Source organism: Macrotis lagotis, chromosome 7 (assembly GCF_037893015.1).
Source record: "Macrotis lagotis isolate mMagLag1 chromosome 7, bilby.v1.9.chrom.fasta, whole genome shotgun sequence".
NCBI lineage: Eukaryota > Metazoa > Chordata > Mammalia > Peramelemorphia > Peramelidae > Macrotis > Macrotis lagotis.
The window spans coordinates 35,973,833-36,001,012 of record NC_133664.1 but is presented as its reverse complement, the minus strand read 5'-3'; the positions used below and the strand labels follow the sequence as shown (position 1 = coordinate 36,001,012).

The following is a 27,180-nucleotide window of genomic DNA, read 5'->3' as shown; positions in this document are numbered from 1 at the left end:
AAAATAAATTCTGCTATATATATTTTGATATATATGGAGACTTTCTTCAAATCGTTGGCTTCTTTGGAGTAAAAGTCCAGAAATGGAGTTTCTAGTCGAAAGGATATCGAAATTGGTCACTTTTATTCTTTTCAAAAATGGTTGTACCATTTCATAGCATCACCAACAACATATCAGTGTGTCTATCTTTCTGTAACCCCTCCAATATTGACTAGGCAAATTGTATTTGTAACACCTATTGCACAGAATTGTTGAGAAGCTAAAACAAGATAATGAATGTAAAGCAATTTGCAAAGTTGAAAGTATCAGACATTATTTTACTTGCATAGCACTAAGGATATGCAGTAATTTCAATGTATATAATAATAATAAATACATATTTAATAGAAAGCATAAAATATGCCAAGCTTTTTAGAAGTTTGATGACTTACTTTGTTTTTTAATTAAAGTTTTAAAGCTAAGCATTTATTTCTTCTTACACACACACACACACACACACACACACACACACACACATACACACACACAACACACATCTCCCCCAACACCCCAATTTAGAAAGAAAAAAGTAACCCAAGCTTACTTTGGAAAAGTCCTGAACATTTGAGAGAACAGATTCATTTTTTTCTTAAATCACATTATTATAACTTGAACAATTATTTTCAAGTACAGTTTGTCAATTTTTAGAATTGAGGCAAATATAAGAAAACATTTTTATAGAATTTCAGAAAACAGATATGTATATTGAAAACAATCATGCTACATACAGTCTAAGGTTCATATAAAGATTGAATTGTAGTAGCTATGAACTTCTTGGCCAAGAAGTTATTAGCTTTCTTTTTTCCCCTGTCTTGCTGAACTGATTTTTGCTTTGGGTTAATTAGGGTATTATAATTTGACATTTATTTGTCAGGAAACTCTCTCCAATTCATCCTTAGGGAAACCTTTAGTATAGATTGTAATTAAAAGGAAGCATAGAAGAAGTGGGTGTTAAGAGGGATTTGAAAGAGGGATTTGAAAGAGGAGTTTATAAGCTTTGAAGACCAGAAAGGAGAAAATTTCAAGTACTGGAATAAGCATGGATAAATATGCTGAGATGTAAGAGAAAATGAATGGAGGTGTCCAAGGAGAGTCTGAAAAGATACTTGCTAGAGGTGTAGTCGAAGGATCCTAGGGATTCAGGGAGATCATCTGGTACAACTCCCTTAGTGTATGCATATGGAAAACAAGGTTAAAAAAAAAAGGTAAAATGACCTGTCCAAGATCACATATCTAGTGACATAACTGAAATTTGAAATTGCACAAGGCAACATAAACCAAGCATAGGTGAACCAGATCACATTTACTTCTTTCAAAAAATCTGATAGTTGTAAGATTTTTATATAGCTATGTATGCTCAAGAATTCAGTGGTTAGTGTCATTATTACTACTGAGACCTCATTATTCCTATTCATTATGAAAATAGGAAAAAATCTTACCTAGAAAATGACAATTTATGCACTTTTAAAAATTAAATTATTATTCTGCATTCCTAATGATGCAAGAATATTCAAAAGTGTAGTATTCTTTGAGGAGAAAATAAACTAATAATAATCTTAATGACCTGACAGGGTAAATAAGAAAAAATAAACATGAAACAACAATTTTAAATGTTACATATGTGTTGATCTAAAAACTTCAATTGGCATTTTATTAAGCAACTATCATGTGCCAGGCACTAGGGGTACTGACAAAAATGAAGCTGTTTCTACACTCAAGTCATTTACATTCTACTGGGGGTAAACAATTTAAGTATAGATGATTAAATACAAATGGATAAAATTATTTTTCCAGAGGGAGGGTGATTCAGGCCTACCAAGTACAGCTTTCTGACAACAGAAGCAGTAAAACAGTGAGGTGGAATGGGGGAGATATGGAAGGGGGCTTCAAAGCTGAGGCTCACAGGAATGGAGAGGAGTAACAAGGCCAAGGAGAGGTCTCCCAATAACAAAGGATCTGAGGGCGCCACCAAGAGCAGTCAGAGCGATGTGAGCTTGATCATCAATCCTGAATGAAGGGGAGATGAAAACCTAACTGAAGGGAGAATGAAACTGTAATAAGGCTATTTAGATTAAAATACTCATACTCATAACAACAAAAACATTACTAGATGAATATGATAACTACAGTAAACTAGGAAAAATCAACTGGAAATAACCTTAAAACTGTTCTCAAAGCTCTTAGAAGAGAAGAAAGTCATGGTTTTCCCAGGAGGAGCAAGCAAATTAGGGTAAGGCCTTAATTTATTTAATTGAGAACATACCAAACTCTAGAAATAATTTCCTAACTTATATTACTTTGTGAAACTCTTTGCAATTTGAAGCAAAATAATTACTTTTTTATTCAAATATTAGTTTGTGAATGAATAATAACAAATCTTTTACTTTGACTAGATGGTATTTTAATACTAAATTAAGTTCTCCATTAAATACAGTATGTCTTCTGCTGAATCATCTACAATTTTAGTCAAATCTTGGGGCTTGCTGTGTTATTTCGAATTTATTATATCCCATTGTCATTATAGAGAAGATAGAATACCATATTCTCTTTAATGTTAAAAAAGAAGATATCCTAACAACCATGGAGTTAGCAGCAGAAAAGGCTTCAACCCGTAAAGAGTTTTCACTATACATTTTCCATTATCCCTTAAACTCTCTCCATTTTCTCTTATACACATATATAAACAGATTAATAACAATTCTATGGCATTTTCTTTTGATGGTAACTTTTTAACTGTTTTTCAGTTTTCTTAGGACCTTTTAAGTGGTAAACTTTTCTCAAGAATGATCAAAATTCAGCTTTAAAATGGAAGACTTTGCTAATTTGGGGGCTTAGGGGGTGGGATGACATTTATTGGAAGGAAAAAAGGATTGATTTTACTCACTCATTGCTAAAACTATATTAGTTTTTGACTAATTACAAATGGAATAACTCAATAGTCAGATATTCTACTGCAAAAAGGATATGCTATGATAAGGTTTCAAAAATATATAAACACTTTCAAATCTAAAGTTGGAGGCTCCTACAAAAACATTTTAAAAATAAACAAACATACAAGTAAGGTGATGATACTTCAATTGAATAGGAAGTCCATATTAAAATGCAATGCACATTTCTGTTCAAAAAGGGGAAATTTATGAAGACAAAATAGATGCTTTCTATAAAATATTTACATATACAATGCACAAAATCCACTATGGTTAGTAACCTTTATGACTTTGAAGAGCCATATATTTACATATCTTTCTCTTTGCATGTGCATGTGCGTATGTGTGTGTTTTGTATATATTTTTAACAGTTGACAGCTGTTTTAGAGCATACAGAGAAGCCAAGCTGAATGAGGGTCTTGATTACTTCAAGATTAGCTATCTAAAGTTTCTATTCATTTTAAGTGTTGTTAGTGCGAAGAGTCATTAGTCACTTCCTTGTCTCATAGAACATCAGCATACATTTACATTGTTAATGAACATTTGGGGTAAATGAATTAATGGCACTTTTAAACATCAATTCAGTCCTAATAACTCTGTATGTCAGAGAAATGTTAGGATAGGATATAAACGAAAAGCCTTTTCAGTCAAGGTAACTAAGCATTCCTACAAACAATAACAGGTAAAATTAATTTAAAATGATTTTGTAACAGGATTTAAAAATCTCTATTTTCAGAGAAATAGTTAAGATCAAAATTTATACTTAACTTCCTAACCTCCTAAAACACTGTGATAAGAAATAAGCATATCAACCAGAAACAAAGTCATAAATTGGAGTGACAACACCTTATGTTGATCACAAGAGTCATACTTATTTTCAGAGTTAATTAGCTGAAGATCACTCAGTTTTAAAAAACTATTTCTTACATCATAATTTTTTTCATTTCATTAAAGAAAATTCCTCTAAAATTATGGCATATGTTTGCATCCATATTTTAAAATATTGCACTATATTCTAATGATCTCATTGGGAAAACATGATAGGCAATTAGGTATGACAGATAAAAGACTAGCCTAAAACCAAGAAAGACCTGCATTCCAATCTTACCTTTAGAAGAATAATTCTATGATCAAGAACAAATAAATTAAGCTCCTGGTAATAGCTTATGTTGACTGAGAATTTCTAAGCCATGATTTTTCCAAACAGAAACTGTCTCGCTTTAAATAAAAACAAAATTCTAAAGAAGCTGCTAAAACACAGATAGTTATTTTGTAAAGTCCTTAAGGCATCAAAAACATAATGGTTAGGATACTGTACTGGAAAAAGTCAGAAGAATAAAATATGCTCCAATTCCATAAAAATATATTTCTCAGATCACTTGAATTAGCTAAAACCTAACTTACCAAAGACATAAATGAATAGAATGTTTAAACTGCAGAATATAATATAAAGATGTGCTAAAGAACTACTTGAGTTAAGTGGATAAAAAATACACAAAAGTTATTTGGATCAATTTAAAAATATTACTAGTATCTATGTAGCAGACCAGCCCCTAGGGTTACTGTGAATCTTAAAAATTTAGCTTATTAATTTCTTGGAAAGGATGAAATTTCTAAGAAGTTTAAGTTTATTATTTAGTTCAGTTTAATAAATTATGTTATAATTGCTAATAAATGATTAGAAAGCAAATGGAATATAGAAAAGGATTTAAAGGCAGTTCCCTCAGTAATTATGTGGTATTCTCACTACAAATTAGTTTAATAAGGGGAAAAAATAGAATTCTATTATAAAAGGTTTAATTCTACTACTGTTCACTTAAATCATAACAAAACCTTGAGAGTTACAAAGAAAACTAGAAGCAAACGAGTTTTTTATCCTTGTATAACCTAAGCTTAGAGGAAAAAGAAATCATACATACAAAACAAAAAAAGTCTGAATTATCTTAGAAAAACCAATCCTAAAGCAGCTAAAAGCTTTGCCATAGCCCACCTTGCATTTCTACATTCTTCTGTTAAAGTTACTGTTTGGCTTATGATTTAAAAAGGAGGCCAGTGCATTAAACATTTGGCTAATGTTTCTGCATGTAACTGAAAGTTGACTTTTTGTGGTTTTCATTAGTGTTACAGTGTACTATGTACATTCTGTGCAATGGTCTTAAAGTTGCCCTGCTCAGCCTCATTGGGAGAATTAAACAAATTGTGACAGACTTCACTTAACATCAGACTCTAATTTAAGGTTTCAGGCAGAAGGGAAAAGTATAGGAATAGAGAACTTACCTTCAGACTTCAAAAAACCCAGCAAAGGGTCAATGCCAACTTCTTGCTCCTCAGCCTGCAAGGGGTGACGAGTTTCAGAGAAGGAATGAAACATATCGAGCAATGGCAATTACCGCCAAAAGTGATGGATATCTGTGCGGAAAACAAACACATTGAATTGTTACTATTATCACTATTCTACTAGTACTAATACTAATTACAATATTATTATTATTATTATTATTATTATTAATATTATCCTTAAATGATCATCTGGAACCCTGTGGGAAGAGACAAAAAAAAAATAATGACGTAGTGGGATTTAGAGTCAAAGGGGAGGGTGGATATCATTTAGTATAATCCACTAACTTTAAATAGATGAGAAAATTGAGGCCTAAGGAAGTGAATAGATAGGTACAAAGTCATATTATAAGCAGTAAAATAACAGAAGAATTTGAAACCATGACTATGACATTACCCCTATACTCAACCAATCCTTTTTCCTTCTAGGATAAAAATGAAGTGCCTCTCTTTAGCTCTTCACAGGCTGGCCCCATCTCATCCTTCTCCCTCCCTCCACAAGTTTCAAGCCAAACTGGCCCTCTGATGGGCCTCGCACAGGAAGATCTGTGCCCCACCCCCATCCCAACACTCTTTCCTGAAGCTCATGGTTTCTGTTAAGATTCAGCATTCAAGGGCAGGGTAGTTCTGCAGAGACCAGGCAACCTGGCCTCAGTGTCACCAGTGATGTGGATAGATGCATACAGGTATATATGTATACAAAGGTACACATAAATGTAGATGATACATACAAGATTCTCTTTAAGGCAGAAATGATTTCAGTATCCTGTTCATAAAAGCTAGGAGCTTTGTAGGTCCTTCAATAGACTAAAGAAATATTTATGGGTTCATAAGTTCATGAGAAAGTGGATTCAGTTATTTTCCTCAACTGAGATATAAATTTCAATAGTTTTACATAAGTTAGCATTATTAAAGCTTTATTAAAGTGATTTCATTAATAGCACTTTTTCTACCAATAAGAATTTTCATTTTCCTTTATTTGATCAAAAAAAGAATTGAAAAATGGAGTTGAATAACTGACTTCTAATATTTTAGAGACCTTAACTATTTCTAGAACCTTCTTACATTTTGTTATTTAAATAAATTAGATACTATTTTTAATTAAAAATATACATAAAATAAAATATGTTCTCCTATTTTTTTTTATTCAAAAGTATGTGACCTTTATGCCTGAGAACAGTAAGGTATTATGCTGGAAAATTTCTTATTCACTTTTTACTGGCCTGTGGGCTTATGTAAAATTGGGAGAGAGAATGTGTTCAGCAGCAATTTGTTAATAATTACAGAGTTAACTTTTCCACAGTGCTTTAAGACTGACAGATCACCCAGTCTGAGCCTTATACACAGTAGCTACTTCCTACATGTCTGCTGAATTGCACTGAATGAAGAGAATTGATAATCACAAGCATCAATCACAAACTGCACATAGGACAGATTCAACAATGCTTAAATTTATCAATATGGGAACAGAGAAGGCAGGGTAAAGTCACAAATGAACAGATTTAGGCACATTTACTTCAGGATTATAATTTAATTTAGTCATAAGTCAACTATTATGACAAAATTATTTTGCTGTTTACATTTTTAAAGGATAGTTTTCTCATTACATTATAAAAATAGATTTAAACAAGTATCAATACATTTTTCACACCGAAAGATCACCTACCACTTTTTTTTTAATTAAAGAGAGTGTCTGTAACCCATGCATCTGGATATTTCATACGTAGAAGAAGCAGGCATAGGCAGTGGAGTTGTTGGTCAAATAATAGATATATAACTAAAATCACAAATTCTAAGAATTTCTTGTTGATTTATTGGAAAACCTGTTTTCTTATAATGAGGAAAACAATCTGACCATTTTTTAATGACTTAATTTCATGCAATGCTATATGCCAGTTTGGTTGAAAGGCTGCCTCTCATCTCCTAGGAGAGCACAAAGTACTTTGGGGACTTAACTGTTTAACTTTGGGCAAGTGGCAACACCTCTCTGCGCCTCAGTTTAAACAGTCTCTCAGATTCTGGTTCCTCTCAAAGATTTTATGTTTTAATAGCTTGAAAAATTACTTCTCTAAGTTCAGTTAACAGAATCCAGAAAATCTTAGTAACTGAAAAGTGTGTGTATGTGTGTGGGGGGGCATGCTTGTGCTGGTTGACTATGACAAAGAAATGACAGTTAAATGAGCTAACATCTGAGATTTGTTCAAAGAAGTCATTTCTAACATATAATAAAATCAGTACAGGTTTTTTTTTATTCTGCATCTACAATATTGTATAATGAAAACTGTCTTCTATGATGACAACATAAAATATTACAAAATATTTAATTTCTTCCCAAATCTTGATGAAAGATTATAATCCATATAGTCACTGCTAAATACACTTCATTATATTCTATTTCATTTTATTCTGAAAATTGATATCCCAAAGTGCAAATATGATAGTAGATTTGAACAGCATGACATAGCTCAGTAAACCAGAATATTAAATTAACTCAACACACCATTCTACAATAAAAGTAAGCATCTTAGTCTTTGGTTATGTCTACAGGTATAAAATGATTATTAACCTTTCAACTCCCATGTTGCTTCGGGGTGAGGATCTAATCTTGACTCTTTTTATAAGATTTTACTGTTATAAATTATTTTATATTATCTCATGTCAAACAATCAATCAAGAAACATTTCTTCAACTGTGTCTGGAACAGTGCACCCTGCTGACCATTTCCCAAAATTCTCCTGATGTCATCAGCTCTAGCCTCCTTCCATCAAACCTTAACTCTTCCTCTGGGTCAGGTGAGTTTTGACTTTCTTCTGCCCAATCCAGCATCTCCTCTCCAGATTTCCTGGGTCTTTCCTCTACCCCTTCTCCAGCATTCCTGGTTGGACTGGCAGTCATAGCACTAAACAGATTCTTGAACATCCTAGTTTATCCATTTACCTATCTACTGATACAAAGATTAAAAATAAAAAAGAAAATGCTTTCTCCCCTCAGAGTCTAGAATATATCAAACTGACTTCCACTCATCTAGGGAGGGAGGGCAAATACTAGAGTTCCCATTTTGCAGATAATCAAAGATTAAGTGATTTTGTTTCTGCCTTGTGGAATCAGGAAATGGAAATTCTTGTGGGACTTGGGTTTTTTTCTTCAAAGATTAAAATAAGGTAAAAAAAATTTTTTAATTTTTTATAGTCTGGTGATTTTTTTTTAAGTTTTTTTTTTTTTGCAAGGCAATGGGGTTAAATGGCTTACCAAAGGCCACACAGCTAGGTATTTATTAAATGTCTGAGGCTGGATTTGAACTCAGGTACTCCTGATTCCAGGGCTGCCTTTGCTCTATTCATTGCACCACCTAGGCGCCCCGGTGATTCTTTTTCTCCAGGTCAGTTATAGCCTCAGATTTTGCTACTCAGCTTTTAGAGTGGACAGTAGATTAAAAAAATCTTCATAGTTCATGGGTATTATTTCAGACAGTTTAATATGGACAATGAGTTTTTTGACATTTAATTTTGGACTGATTTATAAATAGTACTGTTTTTTCTACTCACAAAACTAAGTGTCATATGTTTAATTTTGATCAATAAACAATATAAACTTTTTAAAAAACAACTCAAATTTTTTTAATTTTTTAAATTTTAAGCTAACTTAAAAGTAAAATGTTGGTCTATTATGATTAACCAATATTACTCCTTCAAAAGCAGTAACTTTCACTTATATTTATTATGATCAATATTTTAAAATATTAATGGTAAATAGAAAATAAATGCTAAAAATGCTTTTGTATAAAATAATTCTTAGCTGAAAAATTATTCCCTAAATCAGCACTACAGCTGAATTTAAATTATCTTCCTTTATATGATATATTGGAGAAAAATAAACTCAGAACAAATACTTCTCATTTACTTATAATTATAACAATCTATTTATTAAAATATTTTTCAACCCAAAATTCAGAGTTTAATTACTGACTCCCTAATCTATAGCCTAGGAGAGGAACACTTGTTTGTCCAAGTGGCATTAGAAGTATTAAACATGAGTGTAGAGGAAACCTAATCTTCCCATATCAGCAAGGGAACAATAATATAAAACTACACAGAGAACAGCTTTCCTTTGGGTTATACAACTAAAAGAGCTGAATTCGCCCCATCCATCTCTGTAAACCCACAGGTGACTTGCCCTAAAGTTTAAATGCCATCTTAGCTACTAGTGTACAACCTGAAGAAAGAGTACCTGCAAATTTCTTTTAAAATGAAAAACTAGCCTTAGGCATGAGCTCATCTAACAAAAATTTAATGACTTGCAAAATCAATTCTTTTCCTATAAGGTTAAAAATGATAATCCAAAAGGAGGAAATTCAAAGAAGAACAATTAATAGACTATAGAAAAATAAAACAAAAATGGAAATGAACAAGGTTTAAGATTACAGCTTTGTAGAAAGACAACCTGGAGACAAAAAAAAATGAAACTTCCTCATTTTCAAAGGGAATCATTTTACAGATAAGGTAACTGAGGGAAATGGGATTAAGTGACTTGTATAAGGAAATCAGGAAGGTGAGTGTTTCTGAGTTTGGACCCAGTACTCTATTCATTTTGTCACCCAAGTGTCCTTTTGGAATAGCTTGGGGAGGTAATCAAAAAAAACTTAAAGTGAACAGTTTTCACTTCTAAAGCAAACAGTTTGCTCCTCTATATAAGAGATCTAATAAGATAATATTTGCAAAACACTTGAGAGCTTCATAAATGATAGAAATTATTATTATTAATAATTTTTAAAATATTTATCAAGCACTGAAACAAAAAAAAAAAAAAGAAATTTTTCCCTTCCCTTTACTCTCTTAGCAAGAAGATTACATCCATCTACATGGTATGTCAAACAGGAAAGTGTCCTCAGTCCAAAAGGAGGGCAAAGGAAAGAATGAGGAAATGAAACCAATTGTTGGCATTGTTGACACAAAACAAATGGTTAATCAATTTAATTTTTCACTTCCTAAATGGCACCATATAAACAAAATCTCTAAAAAAAAAATTTATTCACTCTGAATATTAGACTTGATATATTCACATTTTGTTCCTTTCTTTACTGTTTCTAATACTTGGGCATTGAGTTAGTATTCTGAAGTATGCTGTTAAAGATATCCATATTCAGAGAAAAGTCCCCAAAAGCATATTTCACTCATTTAAATTCTTGATGGATGATAAACATAAAAGTCAAAGACTGAAATTATATTATTTTACATAAAGACCTCATAAAGAAAAAAACATCTTCAATGAACTACTGCTAGAGTTTGAGAAAAAGTGACATCAAAGGAAGTATCATCAAATTCAGGTACAGTTTTTTTGTCATTAGGACTGAAAAAATACATCTAAATGAAAAGCTGCATGTTCATAATTAGAAAATGGACAATAAATTAGTAAAAAAAAATGGAATGGGGTGGGGACACTGGTGGGAAGGGGAATATTATTTAGTCACATTAGCCAAAAATGAATGCAGTGCTGTGAAATATGATATTGTGAGGTTTTATTCAATAAAAATCCCTCCTTTTGAACTCTTGTCTGTCAATCTATAATACAAAAGAGTTAGATTGGACTTTAAATAAGTTAATTAAGTATTAAAATCAATCATCTGAAAGTCTTAATATTTAATATTGTTAGATTGTATATCAAAGTGGTTTTATTATTTATTTACTCCAAACCTTTCCAGAATACTTCATATGGCAATAGGGGGTCTGAATCTCACAAGATAACTGCATTTACAATGTCAAATAAATTATATATAAAAGCATTTGTCTTAATACATGTCATTCAATATTAAATATCACCCATTGGTACCACCCTGAAACTTTAATCCATTTTTATCAACCATACATTTGTTTTATTCAAATGCCATCTACTAAATAGTTGTCTCTAGAGCTACAGAGGATCTACATTTCTATGAATTATCACAGGAAATTTAAAGTACATTTAACCCTATAATTGTCATATAGTATCCAACCTTAGTATACTTGGGTAGAGAATCAGTAGAGAATTAAAAATTCCAGACAAAAAACAACAGAACTAATAAAGGAATGAGCAGAAAATAATCATTTCCATCCAAATGCTATAAAGTCACAATAAGAAGTAGCTTTTGAAAAAACAAAACAAGAAACAAATTAGGAGAACAAGGAAGAGTTTACTTGTCAAATCTATGAAGAAGGAGACAGAAAGTTTTACCAAGATGTGAAATGGATAATTTTGATTTTATTAAAATAAAAAGGTTTTGCACAAACAAAACCAATGCAACTAATTAGAAAAGAAGAAAGTCTGAAAATAATTTTTTATAGCAGATATCTGATAAAGGCCTCATTTCTCAAATATATAGAGAACCGAGGAAAACAATCATTCCTCTTTTGATAAATGGTCCAAGGATATGAACAGGCAGTTTTGGGGTGAAGAAATCAAATCTATCTATAGCTATAGGAAAAAATGATCTAAATTTCTATTGATTAGAGAAATGCAAAGTAAAAGAACTCTGAGCTATCACTTCACACTTATATTGGCTAATTAAGACAGAAAAGGGAAATGATAAATGTTAGAGGGGAAGTGGGAATGAACTCTTTATGGAATGATAAACTTATCCAACTATCCTGGAGAGTTCCAATTTGGGACTATGCCCAAAGAACAATCAAATTGGGCACAATTCAGACCCCCAAACTACTAGATCTGTTTTCCAAAGAGATTTTAAAATTGGGGGTGGGGAGGAAGAAGGACCTCTTTGTAAAAAAATAATAATTATCATTACAGTACTTCTTTTTGTGGTGGCACAGAATTGGAAATTGGAGCAATGCCTATCAACTGGGGAATGTTTGAATAAATTGTGGTACATGATTGTGATAGAATACTACTACGCCATAAGAAATGACAAGCAGGATAATTTCAGAAATTTAAAGTAGTTGAGATCTTCCACTATAATTATAGGGTCAGAGACAATCTAGAAAGACAGGAAATGATGTAAGAGAACATTCTACATAATAACAGCAACATTGTATATGATAAACAAATATGAATGACTTATCTATTTATTCTCAGCATTACAATGATACAAGATGGAAAATTCGAAAGGATTCACTTTGAAAAATGTTGTTCCTTTCCAGGGAATTGAAATGATAGAGTTTAATGCAAACTATTTTTGACTTTTTTTATGTGTTTGTCTTTCTTTTGGTCTGTTTCTTCTTCTACAACATGATCATTTAGGAAATGTGTTTTACATAATTTCACATATATAACCTATATTACATTGCTTACCAATCTTGGGAAAAGAGGAGAGAAATGGAGAGGGAAAGGAAGAAAATTCACACCTCAAAATTTTTTTAAAAATGAAAAAATTATCTTCACAAGAAATTGGAAAAAAATAAAATATTATTAAAAAAGGAAAAAAATCAGGGGCGGCTAGGTGGTGCAGTGGATAGAGCACTGGCCCTGGAGTCAGGAGTATCTGAGTTCAAATCCGGCCTCAGACACTTAATAATTATCTAGCTGTGTGGCCTTGGGCAAACCACTTAACCCCATTGCCTTGCAAAAAAACCCTCAAAAACCCTAAAAGAAATCAAAACAAGAACTAAAATATAATGAAATGCTGATCTTTGGTTTACATATCAGAATCAAAATTTTCCACTTGACTGCTGTTGTTAACTCTAGGCTTTCTTTAACTAGAAAATGAAGAGGGTAGGGAAAAATTGAGATAGGATAATTTCTCAGCTCTCTTCTAGTCTATGCTCTGAATCATATTAGGTTTATATTGAAATTTTAAAATGATGATGACTTTATATAAAAACCCAAATGAAAGTGTCAATACTTATTTAAAAAATTATTTTACTATCTTCACTTAAATATTTTCCAGGAATAACTTCATTTCTTAGAAGCTAATATACTTGGGGGTAGCTAGGTTGCACAGTGGCTAGAGCACCGGCCCTGGAGTCAGGAGTCCCTGAGTTCAAATCCGGCCTCAGACACTTAATAATTACCTAGCTGTGTGATCTTGGGTAAGTCACTTAACCCCACTGCCTCAAATTTAAATTTTTTTTTTAAAAAGAAGCTAATATACTCACAATACTTCTTCAAAAATTTAAAATATCTATTATACTTTAAAAAACAAGAGATGTTACAAAGTATCAATCTGAAAATACTTATGATTTTTTTCAGATCTTTAGATATGAAGATGGAAAACAACAATTTCTTTAAACTATGAACATTTCCCAGATTTACTAAGTTGTTTGGTAGGTTATATGCTGAACACTAATTAGTTTTTTCCTGTATCAACAAACAGACAAATCAATAAAACTAACATTTCATTATTTGCGATTTTCTCCCCAAAAGTGTGAAGTATTCTAATTCTCTTCAAACTTTAGAGAAAAGAATTCTGTAACTATGAAAAACAGTAATTTTCTTTTTTTTTTTTTTAGGTTTTTGCAAGGCAAATGGGGTTAAGTGGCTTGTCCAAGGCCACACAGCTAGGTAATTATTAAGTGTCTGAGACTGGATTTGAACCCAGGGACTCCTGACTCCAGGGCCGGTGCTTTATCCACTGCGCCACCTAGCCGCCCCAGAAAAATAGTAATTTTCTTAAAAATTCAAATACTGACCTAATTTTCAGAATGAAAAATAAAAGTTGAAAACATAAACTTATAAACTGAAAGTTTATGTCCACCATATTTTGTTCACCATTATCACCTGTGATGAACAATCCCACTTAAGAAAAGTTATGCAAGGCAGTCAGCTAACTTAAAGATATTCAACTTTCTTGCTTACATGTTTAGAGCCAAAACTGTTAATAGGGTGGGCCTGAATCAACAGCTTTTCATCTTAGAAGAAGGATTAAAGTTCATTCATAAAGAAAAAGGGTAGCAAAGTTTGGTAATATAATCCTATGGCATTTACGCTTTAAGGATGGAAGGATATTTAATTACAATCAAGTAAATTCGTTTATCTTATTCTTTATACCATACTACGTTAATTATATCTAAAAGATATGTGGTTAATGTATTCATTTAATGTCAACAAAAGCTGTACTATTAGAGAACAAGACTGGGTCTTAAATCACCCCAAACACAGAAAAGTCAAGAATTCAGAACCCATGTGATGTTGCCCCATCTAACTTGGGAAGATAATATGCTTCTGGAAGCTAACAAAGTTCTTTTGAGTTCAAGAACTCAAATCTGAGGAGTCATAATAATCAATCTGTGTGGGTAACTGGTATCACATCATACAGAGCCCAAGAAAGCCTTAAGTATCACAACTTAGATTTTCCTGTGTCTGTGACTCATCAAACAAGCTCCTGGCAGTGGCATGGTTAATCCTCCATTTCAGGCTAGGTGCACAACTGGGCCCTGCCAAGCTATTTCAAAAGGGCAGTTGGTATGGCAAAATGGATAGATCACTGGGCCCGAATTCAAGAACATTCACTTTCCTGGTATCAAATCTAACCTCACACAAGTGCTAGCTGTGTGACCTTAGACAAGTCACATAACCCCATTTGCCTCACTTACTTTATAAAACAAGCTAAAGAAGCATACATTAATGGACTCCAGGATCTTTGCCATGAAAACCCCAAATAGGGTTGTGAAAAGTCAGACACAACTGAAGCACCTGAACTACAAATAACAACCTATTCCAATATGCTGCTCCTCTGATGTGTCCTTTTGTAAATAACATTCACCAACAGTTGTTGATGTTAGCTTTTTATAGGCAAATATTCATATTAAGACCTCTTGGCCTGTTCTAAATCTAGTCTGAGTCTGGCCTTATTTCAAGACCCAGAAATACTGACACGCCACATCAGGAAGATCTTTATTCTTGGTATCACATAAAATTATTACCTCTTGATTATTAATATCCAAATAGTAATGTCAATTGTAATGCCAGATAAAGTGACCAAAATGACTCCCAATAACATCTAGGATAAAGTAGAAAGTACTTATCTAAGTCTTTCCTAGATCATATTCATAATGATCATTTCTTCTTCCTTTTCCTTCTCTCCTTCCTCTCTCATTTTTTTTAACAAAGGCTGAGACAACTTAATTTTGTTTTGTGCTGTTTTCATTTTTTATTTCTTGAAATGCAACTCTGAAAAACAGGCTTTTAAAACGCCTTCTGAGTTTTGAATGGAGCTATGAAACCCAAATTATTCTGGCTTTCATCAAATGGCCAATAATAATAATAAGCCCAGTCCCAGATTCAGAGGCTCACTGTATAGGTTTTAATAGCTTAGAATGAATGCAAATAGCAATTGTGTTCTGTTAAGGCCAAAAACTCTCAGGGTCTTCCCCCCCCACCCCCCCGCCCAGACTGATATTTTGGGGAGGGTAATTTAGGTCACTTTTTATTTCAATTCTTACCTTGCCCTTAGTCCTTGAATGGGTGAGACCTACAACAAAATGAAACCTTGGGAAAAGATCTTAATTTAGAAATGACAAGGTCACCCATCGTGGTCTTGCCACAATACTTCAGTGATCTGATGGAGACCACAAGGGAGATGATCTTGCAGCAGCCTTCCTCATTCAAATCCGATTCATTCTCAAGTCAAGACATTAGACTGCTGGGGTCATTGGTTTTCTTGGAGAAGGAAGCACAAACAACAAACCACCAAAACAACCTTTTGACCTTGACCTTTTAACCTTTCAGGCACTATCTATTCTAGCCAAAGTGGATTGTATTTCCTAGCTAAGCAATTCTCTGGAATCTTAACTTCTCGGAATGATCTTAACATGTGACTCCCCTACTCCATCATACCAGTGGACTCCTAAAAAACTAAAAAACAAAACCAAAAAAACCAAATCATCTTTTAAACTTATACAACCTGGACCAAAGCTTTCTTTCCAGTCCCATTAGTCATCTTTGATTCAGCCAAACTGGCCTCCCCTCTCTGACCCTCACCCAAGAGACAGAGTCTCCCCTTTCTTAGTTTTTGTTCTGGTTGCCCCCAACCTGGAATGAACTCCTCTTTACTTCTGGCTCACAGAATCCCTATGCCACTTACACACCATCTTCTGCAGAATTCTCTCCTCCCAACTAGTGGAGTGCTTCCTCCTGAACTCAGTTGAATTAACTGCTTTGTATTGTTCACTTTGTTTTTATACTCACATAGGAGTACTTTATGGCTCCTAACAAAATCTAAGGGCCCTGTGAAGGGGGATGATTTCCTTCTTTGAACTTTGTATACCTGTATGCCTGTGTCTCACATAGTTCTTGACACAGGGTAGGATATCAATAAAGGGTTGTGGCAGAATTGCTTTTGTTTCTCTGTGTTTGCAGGAACCATCCTTCAACTGTGCATTGCATTACATTCCTTCATTGGGTCTCACAAAACAAACTGTTTAAAGAGAAAGTATTAATATGATACTTCTACCATGAAGCCTTCCCTGATATTCCTAGAACACTTGACCTGGGTCTCTGCTTTGTCCATTCCCTTTTACCTACAATACTTTTCTAGTAATGTGGTATGGAGTGGGGGCGAGGGGCAGAAGAGGGGAGTGTTGTCTGTGTGTGTTCCTTTTCCCACCATTCCAGGGTGAAACATAAACTTCTTAAGGACAGAGATACTATTTCAGATTTTGTCTCTGCATTCCAAATATTGGAAAAATATAAACATTAGGTGATAAATATTTGCTGAAATGATTGAAAATTTCATTAGTTATAACAAACAACAAATTTAATAAAGATTATCTAAAAACATAAGCAAAAAAGAAGAGTTTGAAAGTATAAAAGAATAACATCTGCTTTATATATCTTACATAAAGCAGACAATATCTTTGTAGGCTAATCTTTTAATCCAATTTTATTAAAATATAGTCAACCCAAATAAGGTATGCTATTTTCATTTCCTCTTTTCTTTCTTTTTTTTTAAAAACAGAAAATCTTTAATTTTTCCTTTTTATTTACTTTAATTAAATAAATTAAATATTAACAAAAAACTTAACTTATAGAAAAGCAAAAGAACTTTATTTTTTTATCAAATGTAGAATCCCCTTATCTCCCCCTCTTAGCCCACCCACAACAGTAAGGCATTTATGATTTTATCAAAATATATTAATAAAATACTTCAATTAAACTAAAAATGTTTGGTAAGTAATTATTATAGCCATCCTGGATGTTTCCTTTCCCAAAATAAAGACAAAAAAAAGTTTATTAGATTAAGAGATTCACCTATTGCAAACACTCCCCCCCCCAAAAATGTTGAAGCCATAACTATTTAGATTGTCAATTATTTATACCTTATGCTTCACTTTAACATTTCTTATTATATAACAATTTGTAATTACTTGGCATTTCAATGGGTTGGCAGATGAGCTCAAAGAAAGGATATAAAATGAGTTGATAAGAATTCAAATAAATTTTTTATTTTGCTAATAACTACATGGAATATTTTGAAGGAGTCATCTTAATTCTTTTCTACTTTATAATAAAATGGGTAGAAAAGAATACATTATAAAATAAATAAAAACTGCTATATTTAAGTTAGTAAATTCGAGTCTACATGGAAAACTATTAAAGAGACAATTAGAAAAAATAACCCATAAAATATTGGCTCTGCTGGAGAAGGATTATCAGATAATTACTGAAGGGGAAAATGGGGGGGAGGTGAAGTATATATATCAAACTGAATAAGGAAATCATGCAAAAAAGTGATTGAAAATAGAATTTTGATAATATTTATAATTTATTCATGTATTGTACAGTGATATATACTCTATACATTTAAGAAAAATATATACTACCACATACTGCAGTAATACAAGATGAGTTGCAGTGACTATACAGACCATTACTCTGAATTTCCAGATTTTTATGCATTTAAAATTTCAACTATAATATAAACACAGATTTTTAAATATAATGCATATTTTTGATGAAAAATACACACCCTTCTCTAAGCATTTCTTGAATATTTGATACAATAAGATGAGATATTACTTACGTATATACATCTAATTTTAAATCATCTGAAATCACAGACATTCACTTTTGAAGATCCTCAGTATGGGACAGAAACAATTAAAATGTTTAACTGTCAAATTTAAATTTTTTTCAGAGAGCAATTTAAGTTACAGATGCTTTTGACTACAGTTTCTATCCAGAGACTTGGAGTATGTAAAGATTAGAAACAGTTGCTTCTCTAGAGCACAAGATCCTCAGACAAACTACATTTTATACTGCAGAAATACATCAACTTGCTGATGTTTACAGAGAGACTACAGTCAGCGGAAAAGCACATATTATAGTAGCATGCAACATCACAAGAGGGAAAGACAGAGCTCATGGTTGGGCTACACCAATGTAACAAAAATGTTTATGCTGCCTTAACTAATTTGCAAATATATTACAAATCAAATTAGCAAGGGAATAACTTAATAGAAGATGACAAAATTCAGTGATCTAGAATCTCAAGGAAAATAATGAAAACAAAAAGATTAAAAAGAATAGTATTATCAAAATTCAAATACTATATTATAAACATTAAACACTGAAACTTCTTGAAGTGACTTAAAAAATAAAAAAGTAGAATGGTGGCCTAAGATTAGATAAACCAAAGGCAGATGGCATTGAAACCAACAGCCTAGTCAATAAAAAGCATCCAAACAAAGTTACTAAGGATATCAACTTGACAAGAACTGCTGGAGGAAAATGGAAAGTAATCCAGGAGAAATTAAGGCCCAACCTCGGTAACTATGGGGCACAGTGGATAAAGTAACAGGTCTGGAGTCAAGAACAGTCTTCGGATTTGACCTCAGATAGTTACTAGTTATGTCTCCCTGGGCAATTCACTCAAACCTGTTTGTCTTAGTTTCCTCATATGTGAAATGAACTGAAGAAGGAAATAGCAAACCATTCCAGTATCTTTGTCAAGAAAACTCCACAGGGGTCATAATGAAATGACTCAATAAGATCAAACTAGAACACATTACAGTAAGATACATGATAAATATAAAAAAAACTGCTGCATTTATTTTTATTTTATTTCTATTTTTTTAATTAGAAGAAAATGCAACTAAAATGCAACTTTTACAACTAAGGCTATAAGATGAATTCTCAATCAAACAAGGGATTCAAAAGACAAAATGAAACATTTTGATAATAGAAAAGCTTTTGTATGAACTAAAATCACAAAGAAGAAAAAAAGAGAAAAATGGTTGAGTGGGAAAAAAATCTTTGCATTAAATATTGCATAAAATTAAATTATCACATTAAAAATTCTCATATTCTATGAGTTATATTTATTGATTTCATATATTAATTTTATAAATTTCATGCATACATATGGACTTACATGTATCTGGATGAATAAATATATATGCACAAGTAAATATGTGTATAAACATACATGAATTTATTTATAAATAAATCAAGAATAGAAATCACTTCACAACCAAATAGTCAAAGTATAAACAGCTTTCAAAGAAAGAATTGAAAACTTTTAAATGATCATAAGAAAAGCATAACAAAATAATAAAGATGAGATATTACTTGCGCATATACATCTACTTTTAAATCATCTGAAATCACAGACATTCACTTTTAAAGATCCTCAGTCAAACAGTCAAAGGATAAACAGCCTTCAAAGAAAGAATTGAAAACTTTTAAATGATCATAAGAAAACAATAACAAAATCATTAATAAAATGAGACAATTGTAAGATTTTATCTCATACTGCCTAAATTGGTAAAAATATATAAAAGAAGAAAAATTAATGTTCAAGAGAATTAGTGCACTAATCAATCAATCAGCAAGCCACACCAAAAAATTAATTAATGTACTAGGCAGGCCCTAGGCTAATAAGAGCCTTAATATTAAGAAACTTACAGTGGGAGACCTTATACTCTAATTTAATAATAACTACACTGTGGCTCTGTTCATTTATTCAAGTATCTATATATCAATTTCAATTATGGAAGACAAATAACAATACATTCACATCCTCTTCATATATCACAGAGGTCAAAGTTAGAAACAAAGCATCAATATATAACAAAAATTTATAATAATACATTTTGTGGTAGGAAAGAACTGAAAAACATTGGTTGTCCAATAATGGGAGGAATGGCTGCTCAAAATGTGGGATGAAAAACAAACAAAAAAAAATTACTGTGCTATTAAAACTGATCAATGTAAGGAAACTACAGAAACATGGGAAGATTTATGTGAGAGTATATATATAGAGAGAGGGGGGGTGGAGAAAATGAATTAAACAGAAGCAGAACAAGAAGGATGATGACTATAAAGACTTAATAAAAAAGATGGCTAAAAGAAAGCAGGATTCTGAGTAAGTGCAAGTCCACTAGCAGACCATGAGGACATATAATATAACTTAATCTCTGTATTTTCCACAAATAGGGAACTATTAAGGGAGAAGATGGTAATACAGTATTAAACATAATCACAATACTAGATGGTTTCTGCTTAATTGTTTAAATCCACAGGACAATAAACAAGTTTGTTTATTTTGACATGTGAAGATAAATCCAAAGATATGTAACTAGCATATGGCATTGAGGCATATCATGATTTCGTCTGGTTTGGTTGAGAATTTAGATGCCTTTCCTAAATATAAATTAGAAAAATATGTTTAGAATGGGGATGAGCATAGGAATAGGGACAAGGGATAGGAGCTCAATCAGTGATTTCAATGGAACTACTAGAGAGGAAACCCTTTCAGCCAGGTTGGCACATGAACTGCAATTGGTAGTGCTAGAGAGGTGGGCAGGCAGTTGTGTCCTAGACAGCCCTTGGAAACATCAGTTTAAGCTTCTTGGCTCTGAGGTTAGCTGCCTTGCATTCAATAAATAAAATATTTAAAAGAATTCACTGTTTAATGAAAATTGTCATATTAATATAGCATGCCAAAAAGAACCTTAAAGAAATAGTCAGATCTGGACACTATTACTTCAGGTATCAAATATTTTTAAAAATCATTTAAAATACTTTCTTCACTAGAAAGCAGTCAAATCAGAAAGTCTAAATGTCAGCATGAACATTATAAAATTATACAGAATGAAGAGAAAACAAGGTTTATAGTGCATATAAATACGACAACCCATATTAGGCTGCATTTAATTACCAGTTCAAACAACAACCTGATCTAACCTTTGACAAGTAAAATAAATGTTCTGAATAATTTAACCAAAGCAAACATTTGCTGTTAATGCAGGCTAATTATAGTAAGTTAGGAAGAGAAGTGAAAAAGAGAGTGATTGAAAGAAAAAGATTAGAAAAAGAAAGATGCAGAAAAAGGTATACAAATATATAGACAATTTGCAATTGTAACTATATAGAAAAAACTCAGCTTTATAAATATAATTTATTTAGAGTAGATGTAAATGTAGAGGAAAACTGTTTTGTAAATACTCATATAAGGTATATTTCATCAAAAGAGATTAACTAATTTTTTATCATGATTTAGTATATGAAAAACTGGACATTAATTTGGTGAAAATGTGATATTTTAGAAAAAATAATATCAGAGAGATGGTTTTTGAACAAAAAGGAAACTAATCACAAAATCAAAACAGCTTTATTAAGGTGGTAAGAAGATGGCAGTCTGTTAGGAACTAATAAATCCAAGAGTCCTCAGGAATACACAGTTAAACTCTAAAATGAATGAGCATGAAACAAAGGGTACACAAACATGGAGAAAGGAGTGGATAGTGCAGATAGACATTACTTTAATATGCAATGGAGAGAGAGATCAGGGAGAAAGAGAGAGAGGGAGAGGGGGAGGGAGGGGAGGGAAAGAGGGAACATGGTATAGAAATACATTAAGCAGGGACAGGGGAAGAGAAGCTTAAAAGGGAAGGGTGAATGAGTAAGGGAGTGGTAATAATACAGTACATGAAGCTAGGATTAAAGGAAAAGGAAGGAAAAATAAAAAAATAAAGGTAGGAGCTAGGGGAAGAAAAAAAGGGCACTGGAGCAGAAATATAATATATCAATTATAGATCACTAACATGAAAGAAACTCCTCTTTTATGATCTTCTTTTGGGGGCAGATTTATAGTCATAATCATGGCTGGGAATGGAAGGGACTCAAACATAAAACTGAAGCAAATAATAGAATAGAGAAAAAAAGAGGATACAACAATATATTGTTTAAAACAAAATTCTCATAATATAAAGATTGACAAGAGTAAAAAATAAGAGACTAGAGTAAAATCTATTACATTTCAGAAGCACTAAAAAGAAGAGATAGCCATGATGATAAATAATGGAAAATACATTATGATTAAAGATAATATATTATTAATATCAATAGTTAAAAATATGTAATGAATGGCATAGCTTCTAAATATTTAATCAAATGCCAGAGAAAAATAAAATAAAACTATAATGCTTTGGGATATACTGATTTTTTTTTAGACCTTGACAAACCTAACAAAAAGGGAAACAATTTAAAGCCTTGAATAAAATTTTGAAAAGTTAGAGATGATAGGTTTTAGAAAATTACTGAATGGGAACAAAGGAGTTAAAAAACTGATCATGACCAAAAAAACTCAAAAAACAAAAAACTTTCAAAAACAAATATTAAAGGGTGGTTAGGTGGCATAGTGGGGGGGCGGCTAGGTGGCATAGTGGATAAAGCACCGGCCTTGGAGTCAGGAGTACCTGGGTTCAAATCTGGTCTCAGACATTTAATAACTGCCTAGCTGTGTGGCCTTGGGCAAGCCATTTGCCTTGCAAAAAAACTTAAAAACAAAACAAAAAAAATATTAAACAAATCTTTTATTAACCAAAATGTAATAAAATTTCTTCTCAATAAAGGGGTTTTTAAGAAAACAAAAATCGGAGATCAAATAATTTAATCCTAAAGAATGAGTCCTAAAGCAATTCAGAATAAGAATATAAAGGGTTTTTTTTAGGTTTTTTTTTACAAGGCAAATGGGGTTAAGTGGCTTGCCCAAGGCCACACAGCTAGGTAATTATTAAGTGTCTGAGAACAGATTTGAACCCAGGTACTCCTGACTCCAAGGCCGGTGCTTTATCCACTACGCCACCTAGCCGCCCCAAGAATATAAAGTTTTATTTAAAAAATGAGACAATACAACAAAGCTACTGGGCACCAGTAAATGCAGTCCTTAAGGGAAGATTTATATCTCATACACATTTATCAACTAGAGATATAACAATTCAGTGAACTAGGCATGAAAATTAAAAACAATGAACTAAAAACCAAATAAGAATTTTGAAAATCAAATGAGAAGAACAAATCTAAAGGAAAATCATAAAAAAACAGAACTCACATTGAATTGATAAATAAAACTAGGAGCTTAAAAAAAGAAAAAACACTAATAAAATAATTTTAATTTTAAATTTAATTTTAAAAAGAGGGGAAAAGTGGTCCACAAAAAATAAATAAAATACAATGATTTAAGAGGAACTAAAGGAAATAATAAAAAATTATGACTGATTACACCTGCAGAACTGATTAATGAAATGAATTATAAAACTATATGAAAAAACCTGGATTAACAGACCTAAATTAGTTAAATAAATATCAGAAAACTTTGTTGAACAAGTCATAAATAATGTTTGCTCCCCTCCCTGCAAAAAATTAGACGTTTTACAAGTGAATTCTATCAACCAATCAAAGAATAATGAATCTCAACAATTACATAAATTTTACAAGAGAAGAAAAGGGGAGAATTTAGGGAGACACATGAGCTAATTTTAAATATGTCTGAAGTTGGGAGCAGTGATCAGACAAATAGGAGAAAAATCACCAGAGGACAGGAGAAAACCTAGAGAAAAAAGTCGTAAGAGTATCAAAGTTTGCAGAAAGGAAAAGGATGAGAACTAAGAAAAGGTCATTCAATTAGACAATTGAGAAATCACTGCTAACTTTGGAGAGCTGTTTGAGCTTTTGACCAGAATGGTGAGGTCAAAAGTCTGACTTCCCAGATGTAAGTAGAGAGAAAAAAGAAAGTGAAGCATTGATTGTAGGCTGCCTTCAGGAGCTTAGCCATAAAGACAAAATGAAATATGGAACAGTGTCTATAATTCAAGGACAGTTAAGTGAGGGTACTTTGTTAATTTTTTTTTTTTGAGAATAATGGAGATATTGGTGTGTTTATAGACAATAAGAAGGCAGTGAGTAGCAAGGGAAAGCCTGAATATTAGTCAGAAACTATGGATGACAGAGAGGGCAACTGGCTGGGCAACATGGTTGGTTGGTTCTTAGCCTTAGTTATCACTATGCTAGAAACAAATTTCAGTGTGTCTGCCCTGCATAAAATAATGTTTTTGGCAAGCATATGCCTGGCATTCCAACAAGGTAGCCATCCCAATATAGGGACAATGAAGGATAGAATGGGATCACTTATGCAAAAGAAACCTCTTCAAGTTGAGGGAATGGTGAAAGAGGTAATAGAAGTCATCTGAGTGAGGAGAGTTACAGAGGAGGACATGTAATACCAACAAAATTGGGCAGAAAAAGATGGAGAAAATAAATTCAAAATAGCTATCAAATGGATAAGATATTTTGGAATAACTATACAAAGACATACTCAGGAACTATATGAATGCAATTATTAATTATCATTAATAGGAATATAGTGCTAAATAACTGGGGAAATAGGTTACTCATGACCAAACCCAGTCAATTAAGTAAAAATGACATTACTACATAAATTAATTTACTTATGTGGTACATTCCACAAAAAAATTACCAGAAAATTTCATAGACCTAAAAAAAGAATAATAAAATTCACCTAAAAGAAAAACAGGTCAAGATTCTGAAGGAATAAGGAAAAAATAATGAAAAAATTGGGAAGAGAGCCTATGAATATTAGATCTTCAAATATAATTCAAGTAGTGATCATCAAAATGTTATGTAATTGATTAAAATATAAAGACACTTATCAGTGAAAATGAAGCTCACAACATTCAAAAGCAAAAAGCATAGTAGAATGAGATTCAATCAACCTGTCAAGCATACTCTTGAGAGGGTAAGGACTCACTTTGAAAGGGCAGAAGGGGCACTAGAGCCAGAAAAAGTAGCAGCCGAGCTTAGTGAGGAACCAACCCTGAGAAGCACCTTGATGAGCTTGAGCACACCAAGAAATCAGGCCCCCAGGGGAGACAATGGGTCCTATAAACATGGAAGCCATTAGCTCCAGCAGCAAAGTGGGTTGGAAGGGTAGATAGCAGCCACTTTAAGCTTGAATCTGATCTTCCCAGAGACCAAGGAGGTATGTTGAGGGGAGAATGTGCCTCAGTTTTGGAGGATGCAGTTATGCTATCTTTAAACTTTTCTCTGTTACTTGATGTTAATAACTAAGTGATATTTGGGAGAGCATAAAAGGCCAACTGATATTGGTAGGAAGACAATTCAGAGGGGGTCCTGAGTTACAGGACCAGAAATATGTCCCTTCCAAACCTTCATGGTTGATCCTAGAATCCCCAGAGGAGTAGTTGGCGACCTTTTCAAGGGACCCAACCTGACAGGGTAAACAGGCATTGAGAGAATGAGCCCAGAGTCTGCAGTACAAAGAAAAAATCAAGAAATGTTAATAAGGAGATTGATGCCCAATATGGATCTCCCACAAGTGAGGTATTATGTCAATAAATGGGTTGAAAGGACCATCTTGTTATGACCTCTACAAAACCTCTTAAGAGGTTAGCTCCACAATGGCCAAGGGAAGCCATTTAAATACCAAGCCTTTGACACGTAGCCTCCATATCTAACAAATTCAAAATTCACTGGGACCTCAGAAACAAGAATGGAGTCCAAGACAACTGCACAAAATCTTAGCATTGAATCATGGTCCATTTCATCAGATGGGAAATTATGCCAAGTGAATGACATTCTTGTTGTTTTAAAGAAAAACATTTAGTTACAGGTTAAAGAATAAATTCATAAATTATAATTCAAATATAAGAAAATTAGATTGCTATCAAAATCTATCTAATGTGTAACAGATTGCAAGATTCTCATGTTTTACAAGTATTTAATTCAATTCAAGGAAGTGATGTAATAGAAAAAAAAATACTGAAATTGAGTTAGAAATCCTGGAACTTAAATTCAAATTATATACTATTTATTTCAGCAGAATGAGCAGGTGAGAACAATTAGAGCTTAGAGCTTGATCATCAAAGAAATCCTAGGCCATCATCTATCATCCTGATTTTTATTTTGCCAATGAACTTCAATGACTCAAAAAGACATTGAGGCTGACAACTTTTTTTGTTGGGATTCAGATTTATTAATGCTGTTTTAAAAATTATTTGTTTCCTTTAATGACTCCAAACATTTTTTTCAGTTTCATGTAAAGACAGTTTTCAAAATTCATTCTTTTCCAAGCTTCTACATTTTTTCACCCCCTTGCTTCTCCCTTCTTTCCCCATGGCAACAAACAATATGTTATAGGTTGTATATATGCATCATGTTTAACATATTTTCATGTTAGTCATATTGTGAAAGAAGAATTAAAACTAAGAGCAAGGGAGGCTAGGTGGCGTAGTGGATAAAGCACCAGCCTTGGAGTCAGGAGTACCTGGGTTCAAATGTGGCCTCAGACACTTAATAACTACCTAGCTGTGTGGCCTTGGGCAAGCCACTTAACCCCATCTGCCTTGCAGAAAACCTAAAAAACAAAAAACAAAACAAAACAAAAACCTAAGAGGGAAAAAGAAACATGAGAAAAAAGTAAAAACATAAAAGTTTTTGAAAGTGAGCATCATATGCCCCATTCAGAATCCAGAGTTTTTTTATTCTGATTGTAGATGGTGTTTTCCTTAACAGGTCTCTCAGGATTGTTTTTGATTACTGAAAAGCTGAGAAAAAGTTACATCCATTTTAAATGATCATTTCATAATGTTGCTGTTAGGGTTACCATAAGTTTTAGTTCATGCAAGTCTTT

At 32.5% G+C, this 27,180-nt stretch overlaps 1 protein-coding gene across 1 annotated transcript in view; it reads right to left on the bottom strand.

Annotated features, from left to right (window-relative positions):
* The window catches only part of TBC1D5 (TBC1 domain family member 5), a 577,752-nt gene that overhangs the window by 319,840 nt on the left and 230,732 nt on the right, over positions 1 to 27,180 (bottom strand). The window contains exon 7 of the mRNA XM_074195734.1: positions 5,244 to 5,375. Coding sequence (XP_074051835.1) covers positions 5,244 to 5,337 — 94 coding nt within the window. The 5' untranslated portion in view covers positions 5,338 to 5,375. The remainder of the gene's footprint in view (positions 1 to 5,243; positions 5,376 to 27,180) is intronic.